Genomic DNA, 17,190 nt, shown 5'->3' with positions numbered 1-17,190 from the left:
ATTAGGGTCAATGCCAGAACAAGATAATGCCATCTATCATTTAGCTATACTGTACACAGACTCACTGCCACTTAGCGATACTCACACGACTCAACTGTGCCCATGAGAATCAATGTGTATTCATGCGACTTAGCGTAAATCGATGGAATCCAATGTATGCATGCAACTCAAATGTTTAATGATTACAACATTGGGAAAATGACAACCTCAACCACTTATTAAGTAGCAACTTCTTCTCGCCGAAGAATCTTTCTAAACATGAAGCTTAGTTTTCAATGCCATGCATCCCAAGCAAAAATCAACATAAGAGCAGAGGGAATTTACAAATGCAAGAACATCAACATAAGAGCAGAAGAAACATACAAATGCGGCCTAATAGGGGGAATATTTTAGCCAAATGGTAGCTTGCTAGTCTGCCCTATGGAAAGCTTTAGAAGCTGAAATAGTTCATGGGAGACGAAGAGATGAAGAAGAGAATGCGGGGAAATGTGTCCTGTAGACCATCCCCCTTTATTTTCTATAAGGGTAAAAATTTATTTTCTTTAAAATTTGATGGCTAATAAGTCTCAGGGACTTGAGGGGAATTAAAGGATTTGTGGAACCTTATTCTCATTTGCATTTTTTTAATGGGATTTTTCTGTCATTTTCCAAAGAAGAATAGCACTACTTGCAAAAAAAGAAAGATGAATAATATTACCTATAATCCATTGTCAATATAGCATCTTTGCACTTTGAATGTTTTGTATTGAATTGATATACTTTTTATGTATAATAATCATTCAAGTTCAGTTTTTAATAGGATTTATGAGATCAATAGATTTAAATTTTTGACATATGAAACATTTTGTTTAAAATAGTAATGACATGTAACAAACTAAGAATTATCCGAGTGCCATATTTTCTCTAGAGCTCTTTATATATAAGAATGAAAGAAAGTGAGGGCCCTTTTGATTGTGTTTCCATTTTTTTTATTTTTGTAAAAACTGTTTTGTAATACAATTTTTAAAATTATTTTTTAAAACCAAACAAAAACAAGATATATTTGACTATGTTAGTTTAAAAACAGTTTTAGAATAAAAAACTAGTTAATAGTGATGGTTGCTAATAATTAATGATGATCACTTATGAAGTGATTGATCAATGTGAATATAGTTTAAAAATATAAAGAATATAAATAATGGTCATTAATGATGGTCGCTTATCACTGTTTTATTATATTATTTTATTTTAAAGAATATAAATTACTAGAACAGTATAAACTTTGTTGATAGACCTTCACCTATATCCAATCCCTAATCTTGCCCTGTTGATGGTAAATTTTTCTTAATGTTATGGTTGTTGTATGCTTGATTGATGATTTGCAAAACGTATCAAAGGAATAGTTATGTAGATTGAATTTTTGTCATTTTTTAAGTTGTTATTAGAAGGAAGTAAGAACTTTTCCGTGCGATGCACAAGGGTAAGAATCTAGTTAACACCTGTTTGTGAAAGATATTCCCTTTTGAATCAGTTATTAAAAATTTCTTATACTAACTTAAAACTAAATAATATGATTATTTGAATTTTCAATATTTTTTGTAGTATAATTTATTACATTGGGTTTGTATTGTATAATAAAAAAGCATACCAGAAAATAGTAATGAGCTTCATTCTGGCAGCTAGACTAGAAACATTAAAAAAAAAAAAAGTCCATTTATTCAATAACTATTGTTGTTTTCAACCAAACTCCTTTTCATTGAATGGATTATCTGATATTGTAGGCATAACTGCTAAATCAAAGGTTGTCATTTGAACATTTGATATTGGAGTTGCAACAGGTTAAAGGCAATGAACCAACTGTTTTTAGTTTATTTCATAGTTGGACCATTGTTTCAAAAAACTATGTTGACAAGTAACTAAATGTGAGCTCTATGTATTTGTTTACAAAGAGCCTAATATGAAAATTATTTATGATCTATGGAGGGCAAACGTACTTTTCATCCCCCCCCCCCCTTCTTTTTTTGAGGAGAAAGTTTTGGTGAGTTATATCTTGATAATTTATCAAAGTCAAGATAGGTCTCAAGTTTAAAAAATAGTTACAAAGATACTTGTGGATTACTCACTAACACAATTTTTATATAGGCAATGAAATTGGACCCAAATCCTTGTAAGATGCAAGTAGTACTATTGTTACCTATACTAATTGTCGTTAGCATCCATACTTTTTATATGATACTCCCTCCATTTCAAATTATAAAATAATTTTGAAGGAATTTTTTATCTAAAAATATAAGACAATTTGAAAAAAATAAATTTTATTGATGATACTTTTTAATATTACCCTTCAAGTGGAGAGAAAATTAAAATGATATTTTAGCTTAATGACTAAGTGTGTAAGGACAATTTTTAAATTTATAATTTATTTTGAAAAGGTATGTTTGTAAAGTGTCATTATTATGTTTTATTAATATGTGTAATTTTATCTCAAATTATCTTATAATTTGGGTCAAAGGGAGTATATTAATATTGATATATTGATTTTCACATGCACCATTCATTACTCACAAAGAACATTAAGCTATACTTCCCTCCAGACTATAATATAAGTCATTGTTGACTAATTTATGTTTCTAAAAAAAGTTGGTTTAAATCTTAATTTTCTAAAAATTCCACATTTTTTTAATCATACCCTTGAATATTATAGATATAATATTGACTTATTCAAAACACCCTCATTAATTACTAAATATAGTAAAAGTGTAATTGAAATATATTATATATATATTATATATATATATATATATAACAAATCTTATATTTGAAATAAGCAAAGCTTCTAGAAATCCTCTAGGTAGTACTTGCCTTTTCACAATGGCAAGTCAAGCTACGTGGCAAAGGGTTCTTAGTTCAGTTCATGTTGACGACTTTCTATAGGGAAACATCCCCTAAATGCAGAACATCCTTCTTTTAACTTACTGGCTCACGCGCGCGCACAATCTGATTCCATACTAATTTCCATATTTTATTACAGTTCTTGGAATATGAATAATATTATTATTAGACAAGCCAGTGTTTCAAGTTGTTCAGAAAGGAGAATCTTTCCCGCTGTCACACCCATATTAACAACTCAGATAACATCATCAGATCGTTGTTTCTCACTCGGCCTTCTAAAATATGAGGAAAGATTAAAACAATATTAAAATATATATATATATATATATATATATATAACACTAAGAAGTTGGGCACAATGGTAACAAAAGTTTTTCCATCAATAAAGCTGCCAAAACATACCCTGTATTATCAATGCAGACTGTTCTACACATTCTTATATACCACGTTGAACCTTGCAGGCAATGTATATATAGTATGTAATCATGCATAGTACATTGTAAAATGTTATGTATACAAAGCATGCAATCTATGACACAACCTCCTTCCTAATTTAAATGTATACACTATTTTTCAGTTTTGAGATGAACCTGACTTTTTGACTGTGATAGCAGCTTCTGCAGCTTGCTAAATAGTTTTGTTTGCTTCTATGCCTCTCCGAAACAGCATTGCATGACTCACTTCAATTGGAGCTCGCAATGATAAATGATGATATTGTGAGCATCTATGATGCCTCCCAAAGCTTATAATCTCTTCCCTCACCAGCCAAGGACCATCCTCCCAAGGATCTCTTAGGGGGTTCAAAATGACCAGGTCCAATCTTCATAGCGAGCTTTCCATCAATGACAGCTGCATAGACGTCCGTTTCTGCTGCAAGAATTTTAACCTTTAACATGAAGAAAGAAGAAACTATTAGCAATCAATTTTAACCCAAGACTTGCAAATTAAGTTGTTTGACAAGCTCAGAAGAAAATATCTTATCCATCCAATCCAGAAAATATCCACATGTATGTTACTGTTGAGTAATAAAGGCAATCATATGATGCTCACTGTGCTTCTACAGTGTATGTTGTTCCGTTTCCTGAGAGAGATAAGTGATCCTATTTCAGCCCTGTAGTGGGAGAAAATGTGGTCAAAGAACACAGATGGTGTTCCCGGGTGAGTAAGAATGTAAGCATATCCTTGCATTTCTTTTCCACTCGGAAATCTCCAATGACCCTACCAGAGAAAAGAATGTGAAATCAATTATATATATTAGGTAGACATTTCTTTTACCATATCATAACAGCACAGTGATATGGCAATTGCTGCAAGAGGGAACTTATTTAAAAATCTTTAAAAATTACGCAAATAAATATCCTCATGGTGATATATAAATCTACACCACAAAAAACAATGTCTGGGAAAAGATGTCTTTGCAAGTTCAAACCTGCGTAGAACCAGTGTCATGATTTTCTATGAAGGTAACTGCACGAGATGGCCACCATCCAATGACACCAGGGGGCTTTCCTTTCGGATCTGACAAACGCCAATATTCACATCTTTCCAGTGCCTATGGGGAGCGGAATTTAAAGAAGGCACTGTCATGACACCTTTATTTTTAATAACTAACAGGCAGACTAGGGGAAAGGAATTTATTTTTAATAGCATCCATATTTTTTTCATTTCTTTCTGTGTAGCCTCCTTTATAGAGGTCCTACTTCTTTCAAGATAGGAGTAAGTGTTTTTTTTTTTCTTTTTATCTTTGATAAATGGAAATGCAACTACAGAGGCCTTCTACATAATAAATTATTCATAAAGATTATAATTTATAACTATTATATCCTATTTTAAGATATTTAGAAAAATATTTGTTATTTTTAGCATTTAAATGTACTTTTACTTTTTTTTATTAGTTTATATTAATCTTCATATTTTTATTTAATTATTTTGTCACTAGTTTGATTGCTAATCTAACCAGTTGACTAGTAAAAATCTGAACCTGCTAACTTCTCCAATTCGATGTTTGATCTGGCTTTTAAAACATTTATATGTCTTAAAAGGTATTTTACAGAGTTTGTAAATCTAGAAAAATTTAATGAAATTATCTGAGTGAGTTCTTACTGAGTGAAGAATCCCTTTTGTTGTAACATCAAAAGCACCAGCGGTACCATTGGTGGCATTGATCCAGTCAACGGTCCTCTGCCTGTGCTCATCTTGATTATGATCCATCTCACCATAGCTATAACTCAGGGAATCCCAGTACTCTCCCACGGCAAAGCAAGGTTCACTTGCTTCCATGTAATCCTTTACATAACCACCCCAAAATCCTTTGGCAAAGTCAAGCCTCCATCCATCATACCCAATTTCTTTCCTGATGATCACACATTGTGAGCAAAAAGATAGAACAAATCAACTCTTCTACAACACCTTAGTATACATGACCATAAAGTTAAACGTACAGTTTCTGCTAAACAAAAACATCACATGCAACAAGAGGAAAGACAAATGAATGGAAGATGAGCAAATCAACTAAGTCTATATATGCAGCAAGGTAAAAATGATTTCAGAGTATGAGTTGGTACATATAAGAAACAGACTACTGCAAAGCATGTATATGGTAGAGATATTCAACTTGACTTTTAAAGAACCGACATTGTTAATATATTTTAGTGGCTCAATGCTCACGGACAAAACATGTTTACCATAAACCACTTGGTTTTTTTCCCCCCAGTTATCACTTGAATACCAATAGCCTACGTACATAGAACGTTCATAGAATTTGTTGACTCCAGCTGGCAAAGACTTAGAAAAGTAATATAAAAGATAAATAATGTTTGAACTAAATTTAAGTTGCCAACATTTATATAAGAAGTGGAATCTGAAGGGGTATTCTGACATAAAGAACTGAAATAAGGAAAAGAGCAACCATGAATCTGTAAGTATTCAAGACATCTTCATACCAAATAAACATTGACGCTACAGCTACAATACATAAAACGACGGACATCCCATCAGATGCCTGAGTCACATCTAGACACCCACAGATCACGGTGGCAATTTATTGTCTAAGATGTTGAAAATGAAATCTTACATGAAACTAGGAACACCTTCAATTACATAAATCACATTGTTATCATATCCTATCAACAGCAACAATCAGGTCTGAAATATCAAGTTTCCAACTGAAATTTTCAATAAAATCTAGATCATCCTAACCTCATATTTAATACCAGATTGTCATAGTTCTCCAGCACAATTAACAATGAAACTGTTGGACTGTAAATAAATATGGTAAGAATTTATATTCTACCAAAGAACTAATTGAAAACATTTTTCCCTTAAACGTTATACTTGTTCCGTGATAAAGGAAAATAAATTGGCCAAGAACTATGATAGAAAAAAATTAAGGTCTATAATGTCTACCTCAACCAACATAACCATTCTTTCAGATCATTTCTCACAAATTCCTGCGAATGGTCAATGTTTGGAGCTGCATGGAAATTATCGCCACTACTCTTGTTGCCCCTACCCTGTATGAGAGAGGATATCCATTATGTATTACATTTTCATCCAGAAAAATTACAGTTTTAAGGTATTCGTAGTAAAAAGTAATTCAAAGAACAAAGCATGCATATCATATCTAAAAAATAATAAAAGCGCTTCCAAATTCTTTACTTCTGTGAAACTATATTTGTCACTTAATCAGAAATTTCAATGGGAGTAAATCAAAATTTCCATTGCATAGTAAGCATGAGACTTATGTTCATGAAACCTAGTCATCAGACCTATTCTATTCAAATTTTATAGCAGCTAAATGAACTTGTTTCCTTTATTCCTAGAAAACTAAAGATTTGAAGTGCAGCAAAAGGTAACAAGTAATTGCAGAAAATCACCAAAAAAAGAAACAAAAAGAAAAAGAACAACTTACTGCAGAACATGACAAGCAGAGGCAAATACGCTACTCGCTTTTATTCAGGATAAGGCACAATTACATAATGCTCAATGCAATAAATGGCAAGAGATAATTTAAGTACCTAAAACGTTCAGTACTTTCTATTGTCTCACAATGATGGAAGTTTAAAAAATCCAAATATATCACTTATTTAACACTATTGTAACGAAGAGATCGCTCCTGAATTGCAAATGAAACTAACAAAGCCAGTAGCAATTTAGAATTAATGTACGAGTTTCAATGATTGTCTACTTGACAAAGCAATGATAAGTTTACAACAACAATGCTTTATTAGATCCTCGTGGATGATATTATTGACAAGTCTATTTCTTTTTCAAATATAATTTCTAGAGATTATTTTCGACAACTATTTTGACTCATGTAATTGTACGACCAGAAAAGAAATGTTTGTCAACTTTGTACAGGATATAATTATAAATATAAGTAACATGGACCCCTGCACCTCAGATGACTGCTCAATACAGTCACCCAAAAAAAAAAAAAAAACGCATAAAAAAGAAAGCAAAGGGCATTGGAACATATATATTTTTGGTGTGCATCCATTTACTTTGTCTAACACATCAGAATGTGAGACAAGTGAAAACTTCAAGTCTCCAATATGTAGGAAATGAATTCCATTTCCTAGGATACAGAACATTTTAAAATAAGCACGTGATATATCATATTAACTGAATACATTTTATGAGATTTGATATCAATGTTTCACAATATCAGGTAATTGTGAAAGAACAACGTAACTTAAAGGACAAATAACAAAATAGATGGATACAAAACCGTTCAGAAAAAATACCTGAAAATGTGGATCGTCAGCAACAACTGCACGCTCATCCCAATTCAGACGACCACCAAATATGTTCCAAACACCATTTTGATTCTGGTAATGAGCACAGCGGTGATTTAAGACAGCATCTCCAAGAACCTTGATCCCAACTTCATGGAATTTTTCCACTAAATCTTTCAATTCATCGATGCTTCCATATCTGATATATGCAATAAAATAGTAACAAGTTGCATCCACAACAATATTAAGTGATGATAAACTAAATTTTGGAACGTCCAAAATATGGCATGTACTTTCAGATTTAAGCAGTTTTCCAAATACTGGACCTTCCATCTTTAAATTAAAAGATGATTAGGCAAAGAAAAAAATTATTGAATTAAGTAATTAACATTATAATGTAATACCTGGAATTTAGATTGTATAAATCCTTTGGCATGTATCCTTCAGGTGAAACAGACTCTGTTGGTGGTGGTAACCATATCACAGAAAAACCAAGTGAGGCTAGCTCTTCAGCTTTCTGTTTAAGCTCCACGTACCATCTTCCAGATTTATGAGACTCCCAGTTGAACCCTTGACATAATATTTCATACCCTGTTCCTCTTGCTGAGCAGATTTTTGGAGTCAAGCTCTTTTCCTTTACTTCGACAGTAGCCTTAGTTTCTTTTTGGCCGGAAGTAGCCTTGGTTTCTACTGGAGGCTCCTCTGAAAAAGATGGAACGGAGTTTCTGAAGATATTATAGGCTTCAGCAGCAAGTCTTTCAATCTCTCGAAGAATGTTTCCTTGAGCTTCTTTGGATTTCACCTTATGATTCTTATCAGAGGAAATGTCCGACACCAAATTCTTTAAGTCTCTGATTATTGCATCAGCAAATCCAGATAAGGAGTTTGTTTGACTTGCCTCTTCAGTCTCTTGTAAACGCACGTCTTCCGACGCACCATTTATGTATTTCATATGTAAGTTCTCTTGTAAATGCACGTCTTCCGACTCACCATTTATGTATTTCATATTTAAGTTACTAGAACTTGGAAGAGGAATATAAAAGTCACGTCCCATGTAATTTAACCAAGTATTTTCATTTAGCTTAAGAACAAAAAGAAATCCTGCAAAACCCTCTTCCAAAGTGATTATTACTGAGCTCCCTTTTTCACCGTCTCTTGGCTGCAGAAACAGGAGGGGCAAGTCAATAATACGATAGAACACAAAAAAAGGGAACTTAACTACAATGATGAATTGGAACCGGCATAAGATAACCGAACTTCAAGTTTACAAAGAAAGGAAGGTGGAAATTGAGTAAAAAATGAAAAATTGCATGGATTCATTTAAAATCTACATAAATTAGTCGTGTCATTTAGGCTTACATTGCTACGTAACAAATTAAAAAACCAATGAGGCGGGAGTTGCTCAAATGCACTGGTTTGGGCGCATGTTTAAACTATCGACATTTGATGGATTACGCTTTCCAAAACAAAAACAAAACAAAAAGCGAAAGGAAAAGGTGAAAATAAAAAAGGAACAAAAAATCCTCCAAAAACAAGAGGAAAATGTATTTGACTTTGAGAAAACAGCGCACGGAAAAACTAGTGGAAGGACAAAGACGAACAGGTTATCCCACGATTAATTTCAAGACAGAAAAAGTGCACCCTTTCTTTCTAAGGTCCCATAATCTCAACCCCAACAATGAATGGTATTTAATATGGGCCTCACAAGAAATTGCCTCTACTGCAAAAATTTCGTTACATTTCAAGTTTAAAATCTTATGGAAGTGTCCATATTCTAAAACGTGTACATTGAATTAATCAACGGCAAGAGTGCACCATTTAATGCATAGAAACCAAAATCCATCAGATTAGTTAGCGTAAAAAGAAGGGTAACTTGTCAGCTCTGTACCTGTAGGGGAGTTCTCAGAGCCCTGTCTTTAAAAAATACTGTCTCTGGAGGATGAGGAGCGGGTGGAACTTCCCACTTTCTTGCTTCATTTCGGCAAACTCCCCAGTGGAGGACAACATCTTCAGGTATATCTGTTTCCAGATATATAAGGTTCTTGGCCATCTCAGGGCAATTCCTAACGGAGACACTGACGGATTTATTGACCCAAATCTGCTTTGCAATAGGAAGTTCTACGTAGTAACCTTCAAGTTGACTATTTTCTCCTTTGGAATCTCTGGATTCGCGGCTGTTTTCTTGACCTTTTTTATGTGTTGTGCGCGTTCCAAGAAGTATGCTGGATAACTGACCTAAGGCCCCTGAGTCAGGAAATACCATAAAACATGTCTCAGTTCAAGTTCACCACATAATTTTCCAAAGAACCATCCAAACTGAATAAAAGTAAAAATATCACACAGAGCTTCTCTAATTTAAATGTAGTTTGAATAAACTATTAAGGACAAGATCATTGGCTCAATTTTCCACAATTCTCCAGCACATGGATTACATACAGGGAGAGGTTAGAGAACTAATTACTTCCAGAGATCAATTGCTACTGATATTTCATTGCCCATCAACGATGAGGAGAAGCAGGGATTATGACTTTTAGATGTGTATTTTTCCCTATAATTAAAATGAAATACTGCAAAGGTGCGAAATATGTAAAAATGGAAATCTTATTTCTCCTTTCCTTTTCTCTGCTGCAATAATTAATCGCTATTCACTCTATCAATCCTTTATGGTTCTCTTTCATAAAATGAGATAATATACGCAAGCAATTAACCAAAGGATTTGTCAATTTCAAGGTGAGACAAATTATACTGTATTGAGAAAAGAAAATGTAGGATATTTTTTAAAACCTGGCCAGAAATTAAAGCCCCTTTTAGGTCCAATTATATTAGTGTCATCCTTGAAGTAGTCAACCAGAGGCACTTTGAAATCTCTTCCGTTGTGTTGATACCAAGAGCCGGTTTCTTCATCCTGCATAACAATTGTTTCAGCTAAAAGGTTTTATCTAATAATAAAAACTAACACCTGCAAATGCCAATAATTGTGTAAAACAAACCTTCACAACGAAATTAATTGATGAAATTCCTCTGCTGGGTTTAAGATCAATTTTGACTTCATAAAATGTATCTCCTTCAGCAGATGATAACGATGATTTCTTCAAGGGTGTCTCTATTGCGTGGTCCTGGAAATTTTTTACTTCCAATTTAAACTTTCTCCATGCCATTAATAAGCGCATCCCATTTGTGATCAAGAGAAGTATTTATATACCTTTATAGGAATAGAGCCGGGAGGTATCATATTGCTAGGAGGTTTATCCCATTCACTGCAAAATAAACATATATCATTCAATATACAGTGTAGTTTAATGCGTTTATTATGTCACTGATAATAAGATTTGGTTATCAAAATGACGTAAAGAAACTCAAAAGAACAAAATACCTCGAAATGAGAAAGAAAGAAAATTCATTAAAAAAAAAAATCCTTCATGGTATCACCTGCCAACATCATCGACGTGGGAAACACCCCAGTGAAGAACCCATTTTCCTGGAAGATTGCAACCTACCCTTAGCTCCCAGTTGCTTGAATGTTTCACTTGATCTAACCTTACGGTGATCTTTCCTTCCAGCTGCAAATTTCATTTTAATAATCCAAAAGTGTCACCAATATCAAAAACCGATATATTTTAAGTTTCAGATCAGACATTTAAAAATAATAAAAGTAACAATAATAACGAAAATATCCTTTTATGTCTTTCACGTTCTCGTCAAGACCTTTTTAAAAGTGTAAGCATCAGTCTGATTTGGAAACAAAGCAAAATAAAAGAAAACCGGATGATCCCGAAGAAGGTGAGAAAAACAGAATCAACTGATTGATCTTATTCCAACTTCGCTTCCTTTTACATTTGTAAAATCCAGAAAACACAAATCTAACTTCCTTCAACATAAGCAATTTGTTTCGTTGGAGACCAAACAGTTCCTTGGAGCGGGAAAAGAAAAAGAAAATCTCATTTTCTGAGGTTCGATTTCTCTGGAAAATGCATCTCAAAATGGATTATGGAAAAAATAACTAACTCTGAGAATACTTTGATCATACTATTAAAAAAATTAAAAAATATATTCAAAAACAATGAAAAAAGGAAAATAATATCATTCTGGAAACCGAACAAGCAAAGATACTGGAAGTGGAAGACAAAGCTCAGACCATTTCAACAAGTTTCACAGGAAAAGTGTCCTTGAAAGAGATATTAGCGGATTGAAAGGGCTCCAAGATATCAGTATCGATCGATACAGTAGAGACGGAAATAGACGGAGGCATATGTCGTCGCCAGAAGTTGCTGAAGATTTTGGCATTGGAGAACACATCACTGTTGGAAGAATAGCAATTCACGAATCTAATGCTTCTGAAAAATGGCTTAGATTTGGAACGACGACGAGGAATTTCCCGACGACGAATGTGGGAGACTGGCTTCAAGCCAACGGTCGACATGGTCGTTTCTGTTTCCTAAGAAATGTGAAGAAAGTTACAGAGATCGGCGAGCTTCGCTCCTTGAAATTTATAAGAGTGGATGAAAATTATTTATTAATTTTATTTACAATTGATTTGAATATTAATATTTTATCTCTTATCATTATTCATTTGGAAGAGGAAAAAACGATTAATATTTAATTTAATTAAAATAATAATACATTCACAATTGAAATAATGCTATAAGGTTATAACTTACAAGATCAATTTACCCATTGCAATTAGATAATTTCTTTTAGGAAAATTTTAATTTTATATTCTATTTCTATTTCTAATTTAAATTTAATTGTATGTAGCGCCAGAAAATTCGCTCCTATAGACGAGGAAATCGTCATTCCATCATAAATCTAGTAGATAATTTTTAGAATGGAATTCCCTTGTAATTGGTCAAATTGTCCTTATACAAATATTTTATTTTATTTTATTTCGTAAATTACCGGTAAGTCAATGAAAATTATTATTGGTTTGAATTAAAATTTAAAATAATTTTTCCATATGTTTCATAAGGAAGAGTTAAGAATATTTCCATGTGTAAATTAAAAATAAATAACTTAAAATTAGTAAAATAGCAATTTAAAGTAATTAAAATCAGCCATTAATAAATACAGTTTCTTGGGAAAGATATCATAAGGATAAGAAATGAAAAAATTGATATTTTTATGAGATGATTTTTGGAACAATTTGCTTATATTTTTATTGACAAAAAATGATCAAGAGAAAAAAAAAAACTTGAGTACATTTTCATGCAAAAATGTGTAAGGATTGGTATATTGTCTTACATAAGACATTAGAAAGGATCAGTAAAGGGAAAAAAAAAAGCCTTTTATTAAATAAAATTAGATTAAGATCAAAGGAAAATAAAATCACTCAAAAGTCCTAGAATCCATTATTAGCGAAAAAGGATCATAAAATTCTAAATTATCTCCGCATTCAAAAGACTTAAAGAAAAATAAAATTGATAAGAAGAAGACAAAGAGAGCCCTATTAAAAATCCAATTACAACATTACTTGTCAACCAACACTTAAAAAAAAAGTACTCAAACCCTATTTTAATATAAAGTGTCACTCAAGCCCTATTTTAATATGTGTGTGTGTGAATGATTAGTTAAATGAAGTGTGTAGGTAGGGGTGTTTATAATGCCCGATTATCCGATATGCCCGCCTGAACCTTATTATTTTTTGCCTAGCTCGGCCCAAAAAAAAAAAAGCTGGAAATGTGTGCATGTTTGGGCTGGGCAATGTATGGGTAGGGCTAGGGCTGCACAAAAGACTAGACGGGACTGAACTTTAGTCTAACCCGGAGTCTGGTCCTTTTCATGAAAAGGACTGGGTTAGGTAACCCGTAGTCCGGTCTGGTTCTGTGAAAACCCGGAGATTAACAAGACTGGACTTGGTCTATAGGACTGGGAGACTGGTCCTATTAGTCCAATACTCACTTGACCTTTTTTTTTCTTTTTTTTCTCTATGATGACCAATAATCTATTTCAACTTAACAAACTCAATTAAGATAATAAAAACACTTATAATCATAATAAATCCATAATAATTTCTAACACCAAGAAAATAATATTTTAGTTACAGTCCAAACTCCAAATGATTTAAATACATAACTTTAATAAAAAATCAGAGGAAAGACCGAAAATAGACCAGAGAAAAAAAATCAGCAAGAACAGAAGTAATAAAAATCAACCCACAGACATGTTCTTTCAAAGTTCGAACAGATCAAGATCAGAGTGCAAAATGCAAGGTAGGGGCTAGGGCTTTGGCACATTGAAGAAATTGAGAATGAGAGCAAAGTTGAGTGAGTGGCTGAGATGCTAAGTGCTGTTGAGTAACAGTGTTGAGGTTTTTTTTTATCAGAGTGCAAAGTGCAAAGCAGGATTAAGACTTTTTTTCCAAGGCTTATTAATTAATAATTTATAAATTAATTTTAATTATATTAAAATAATTATATAGGACCAAACCGGACCACGTAGTCCAGATGCTTGGTCTCTAGTCTGGTCTTACCCGAAAAATCAGTCCTGTCTTTTTAGTCTTTTTGGTCCTATAAGACTAGCATTTTACAGGACTGAACAAGACCGGATTTTCATAGGTCGGACCGGACCGAACGAGACCACGAGACTTTTGCACAGCCCTAGGTAGGGCCATGCAATGGGCAAGGCATGTAGCCCAGCCCGTTTTAGCCTAGCCTAATTTTTTTTAATTATTATTATTTTTTAGTTTAAAGTTCAGCCTTATTGAGAGTGAGAAGGAATTGGTCACAATCACGGTTAAATTCTATAGTGCTAGTTCAGACCTTTTTTTTTTTTTTAGTTCAGAGTTCAAACTCTAAAAAATATAAAATTCTCTCCCACATGGCATGAGATGTATTAGCTATGTTCTACAGTGACTTTTGAGTCTGCATTTAGTATTGGTGGATGTGTAGTTGATTAATATAAGAGCTCTCTATCTCCTAAAATGACGGAAGCATTGATTTGTGGGCAAAATTAGCTGTAGAATGGGCAATCTCTCTCTAAATTTGTTGATAAGCTTCAAGAGTTTGATAACTTTAATGAGATAAAAAATATCATTCAGCTTACAAGTAATATTTTTTTTCTAAAGTTTAATAATTCACACATACACATGTACACTCCTTACTTTAGTTTTTATATTAATATAATTGTTTTTTTTTTTGTCTTCAGACGCAACACTTGGAGGGAAAAATGCAACTTTAGTGCCCATTGAAGTGTTTCTTTAGACGTAGTTTTTTTGCTAATTTTTCTATTAATTTCTTGCTAACTTTTCTATGATTTCTTGCTAATTTTTCTGTAAACTTATATATTTTTGTTGTTAATTCTCTCATATTTTGGTTCCTATTGTTCTTTAAATTTTCATGTATGTTCTTACAATTTTTCTGTCTATTTATGACATATTTTTTCTCTTCCATTCATGCCAGTTGGAAATTAGAAAGAGGCTTTTTGTGAATTGGAGTCTATGCTTTGAAATTATTGTTTTTCATATGATGCTTCAAGTTTTTGTTATTTTGAATTATAGCTATTAATTTTGATTAAATTATGGATAATTTGATATTGTGTTAAGACTTGTGGTGGTTTTAGATTTCAAGTTCAATGTTGAATTATGGATAATTAAATGTTGTTACTGTTATTGTGAATTTATGGTTTATGGCTTTATGGATGCTATTTTGAGTTGATGTATAGGGTTATTATTGTTAATTTGTGATTTTTTTTTTTGAAGTGATGAGAAGGGTTGTGATTTTATGAGTAAGGTAATCATTTGATGGGCTGAACGGAATAAACCTCCCCAACCAGTCCTGTCTAGCTCAAACTAATAGGGTATTTTGCAGGCAGGGTTGAGTATCAAGCAAAATCCTGCCCAGCCCAACCCTGTTCATATACACCTCTATGTGTAGTGGTAATGAATTTCACTTTTTGTGTAAAAATTTAGTTTTAAAATCAGTAAATTGCTTTTTCACAAATATTATACGTACGTACGTGAAAGCATAAGAATAATTTGAAAAAGTGCATCCAAACCTATGATTGTCAGAATCATTAAATTTGAAAGTTCCTTTCGTTTGGCTTGATGTTGAGGTGCCAAAAAGAGAAGAGCTAATATTTTAAAATGTGATTTTTTAAATGAAATTAATGGAAATTGTTTCATTAAAACAATTTAGTCTACATAAATATTTTTCATCTAAGCGGGTTGCCTTGTCCATCACTAAGATATTGAGCTTTGCTTTGGCCTGCAGGTTTCTCAAGATGAAGAATATCAAGGTCACTCAATAAACAAAAAGATAAAAAAATAATGGATTATATGAATAGGTCCCATAAAAGAAAATTATTTACAAATGTGTGTCGCAAAATTCAGAAATTAAAATTAAATTCTTTAAAACTTGAGTGTAATTTGAGGTTGGGCATAAAAATAACACTACTTTTATTAATTTAGCTTTCATTTACAACAACAACCTCATATTTTATAAGTAAAAATTCATAATTTACAAGTTAAATTTCTTATTTAATATTTGACATAATATGAAATCTCCATAAAGTTAATTATGTTTACCTAAGGCTATAATTATATAATGAATCATGAATTTTCCATCCCAATTGATTATTATAGCTTTAAGTATGCATAATTAACTCTATAGAGACTCCCTATTTGACAAGTGTTGAATAAAAAATTTAACTTGTAAATTATGAATGTTTACTTGTAGATTATAAAATTACAACTGTAAGTAAAAGTTAGAATAACTCACCAGTATTTAAGATATTATCAATTATCAATATCTCCAATCAAAAATTGAATTTCTCACTCAAAAAGAGGATATAACTAAAGCTAAATGGCTCCCCTCCCAAGGAAGGATGGGTTAAATTAGACACTGATGGCTCCATTAATTTTATTAGTACAGCTTCTTATGACGATCTCATACGGAACGATCAAAGCAACTGAATTAAAGGTTTCTCCAAATATCTTGGATACCACCTAAGTACAGCTACTGAACTTATGGGCATCCTAAAAGGACTCTATCTGCTGGGCTAAAAAGTTTAACAAAGTTAATGTCTACTCTGACTCAACTGAAGCTCTATCGTTAATCCGCAATAAGTTATCTACCAATCATCTTCTTTCTACCACTATCAATAATATCAAAGATCTTATTATGCGAGATTTGATTATTACCTTTGATCACGTTTTTAGAGAAGCAAACACTTGCGCTGACTGATCGTCCCACCAAGCCTCTAGCAATAATTTCAATGTATTTATTTTTAACACTAAACCCCTAGATTGTAGGGACTTTTTGTACATTAACATGAGTTAACATGTCAGTTAACACAGTCTTCCCATAGCCTACCATTCAAAGATATATTTTAATTTGAAGTATCATGTTAGAAATACAAGATATATTTTAGTCTTTAAAAACATACAATAAATATTTTGATTTAAAATAAATTTCAATTTTAATGAATTTTTAATTTTTATATATACAATAATTTGTATAAATATATTAATTTATTTTAAACTAGTTCAAACCTAGCATACACCAATAATTCACCCGCCCAATTTTCAATATTTTATTGTCTTTTCCAATTAGGACTACTCATGAATTCAGATTCCTTGGATTACATCTTT

The 17,190-nt window shown here is 32.3% G+C and overlaps 1 protein-coding gene across 1 annotated transcript; it reads right to left on the bottom strand.

Annotated features, from left to right (window-relative positions):
- Positions 1-3,260: 3,260 nt before the first annotated feature.
- Positions 3,261-12,039, bottom strand: LOC129321720 (alpha-amylase 3, chloroplastic-like). Its single transcript, XM_054967610.1, has 13 exons — positions 11,743-12,039; positions 11,037-11,167; positions 10,810-10,864; positions 10,598-10,723; positions 10,392-10,512; positions 9,496-9,851; positions 8,012-8,766; positions 7,617-7,806; positions 6,277-6,383; positions 4,975-5,224; positions 4,301-4,423; positions 3,922-4,089; positions 3,261-3,757 (listed from the first exon to the last, which is right to left on the bottom strand). The coding sequence occupies exons 1-13, from the start codon at positions 12,025-12,027 to the stop codon at positions 3,596-3,598; spliced, it is 2,829 nt and encodes a 942-aa protein (XP_054823585.1). The 5' UTR covers positions 12,028-12,039; the 3' UTR covers positions 3,261-3,595.
- Between the last annotated feature and the right edge of the window lie 5,151 nt (positions 12,040-17,190).

This window comes from Prosopis cineraria, unplaced genomic scaffold (assembly GCF_029017545.1).
Source record: "Prosopis cineraria cultivar Desert tree isolate PC_DT_omini unplaced genomic scaffold, ASM2901754v1 PC10, whole genome shotgun sequence".
NCBI lineage: Eukaryota > Viridiplantae > Streptophyta > Magnoliopsida > Fabales > Fabaceae > Prosopis > Prosopis cineraria.
The sequence above is the reverse complement of the archived record's forward strand: the minus strand, read 5'-3'. Positions and strand labels throughout refer to the sequence as shown.

Bases quoted from the DNA above. Each gene is read 5' to 3' on its own strand.
- LOC129321720 (XM_054967610.1), bottom strand. From the start codon at position 12,027: ATGTCGACCGTTGGCTTGAAGCCAGTCTCCCACATTCGTCGTCGGGAA. The intron at 9,852-10,391 runs GTTTTAAAAAAT...TTCCTGACTCAG, and splicing joins GGGCTTTAATTTCTGGCCAG to GGGCCTTAGGTCAGTTATCC. The intron at 5,225-6,276 runs GTAGACATTATA...TGTGATCATCAG, and splicing joins GAATGGTTATGTTGGTTGAG to GAAAGAAATTGGGTATGATG.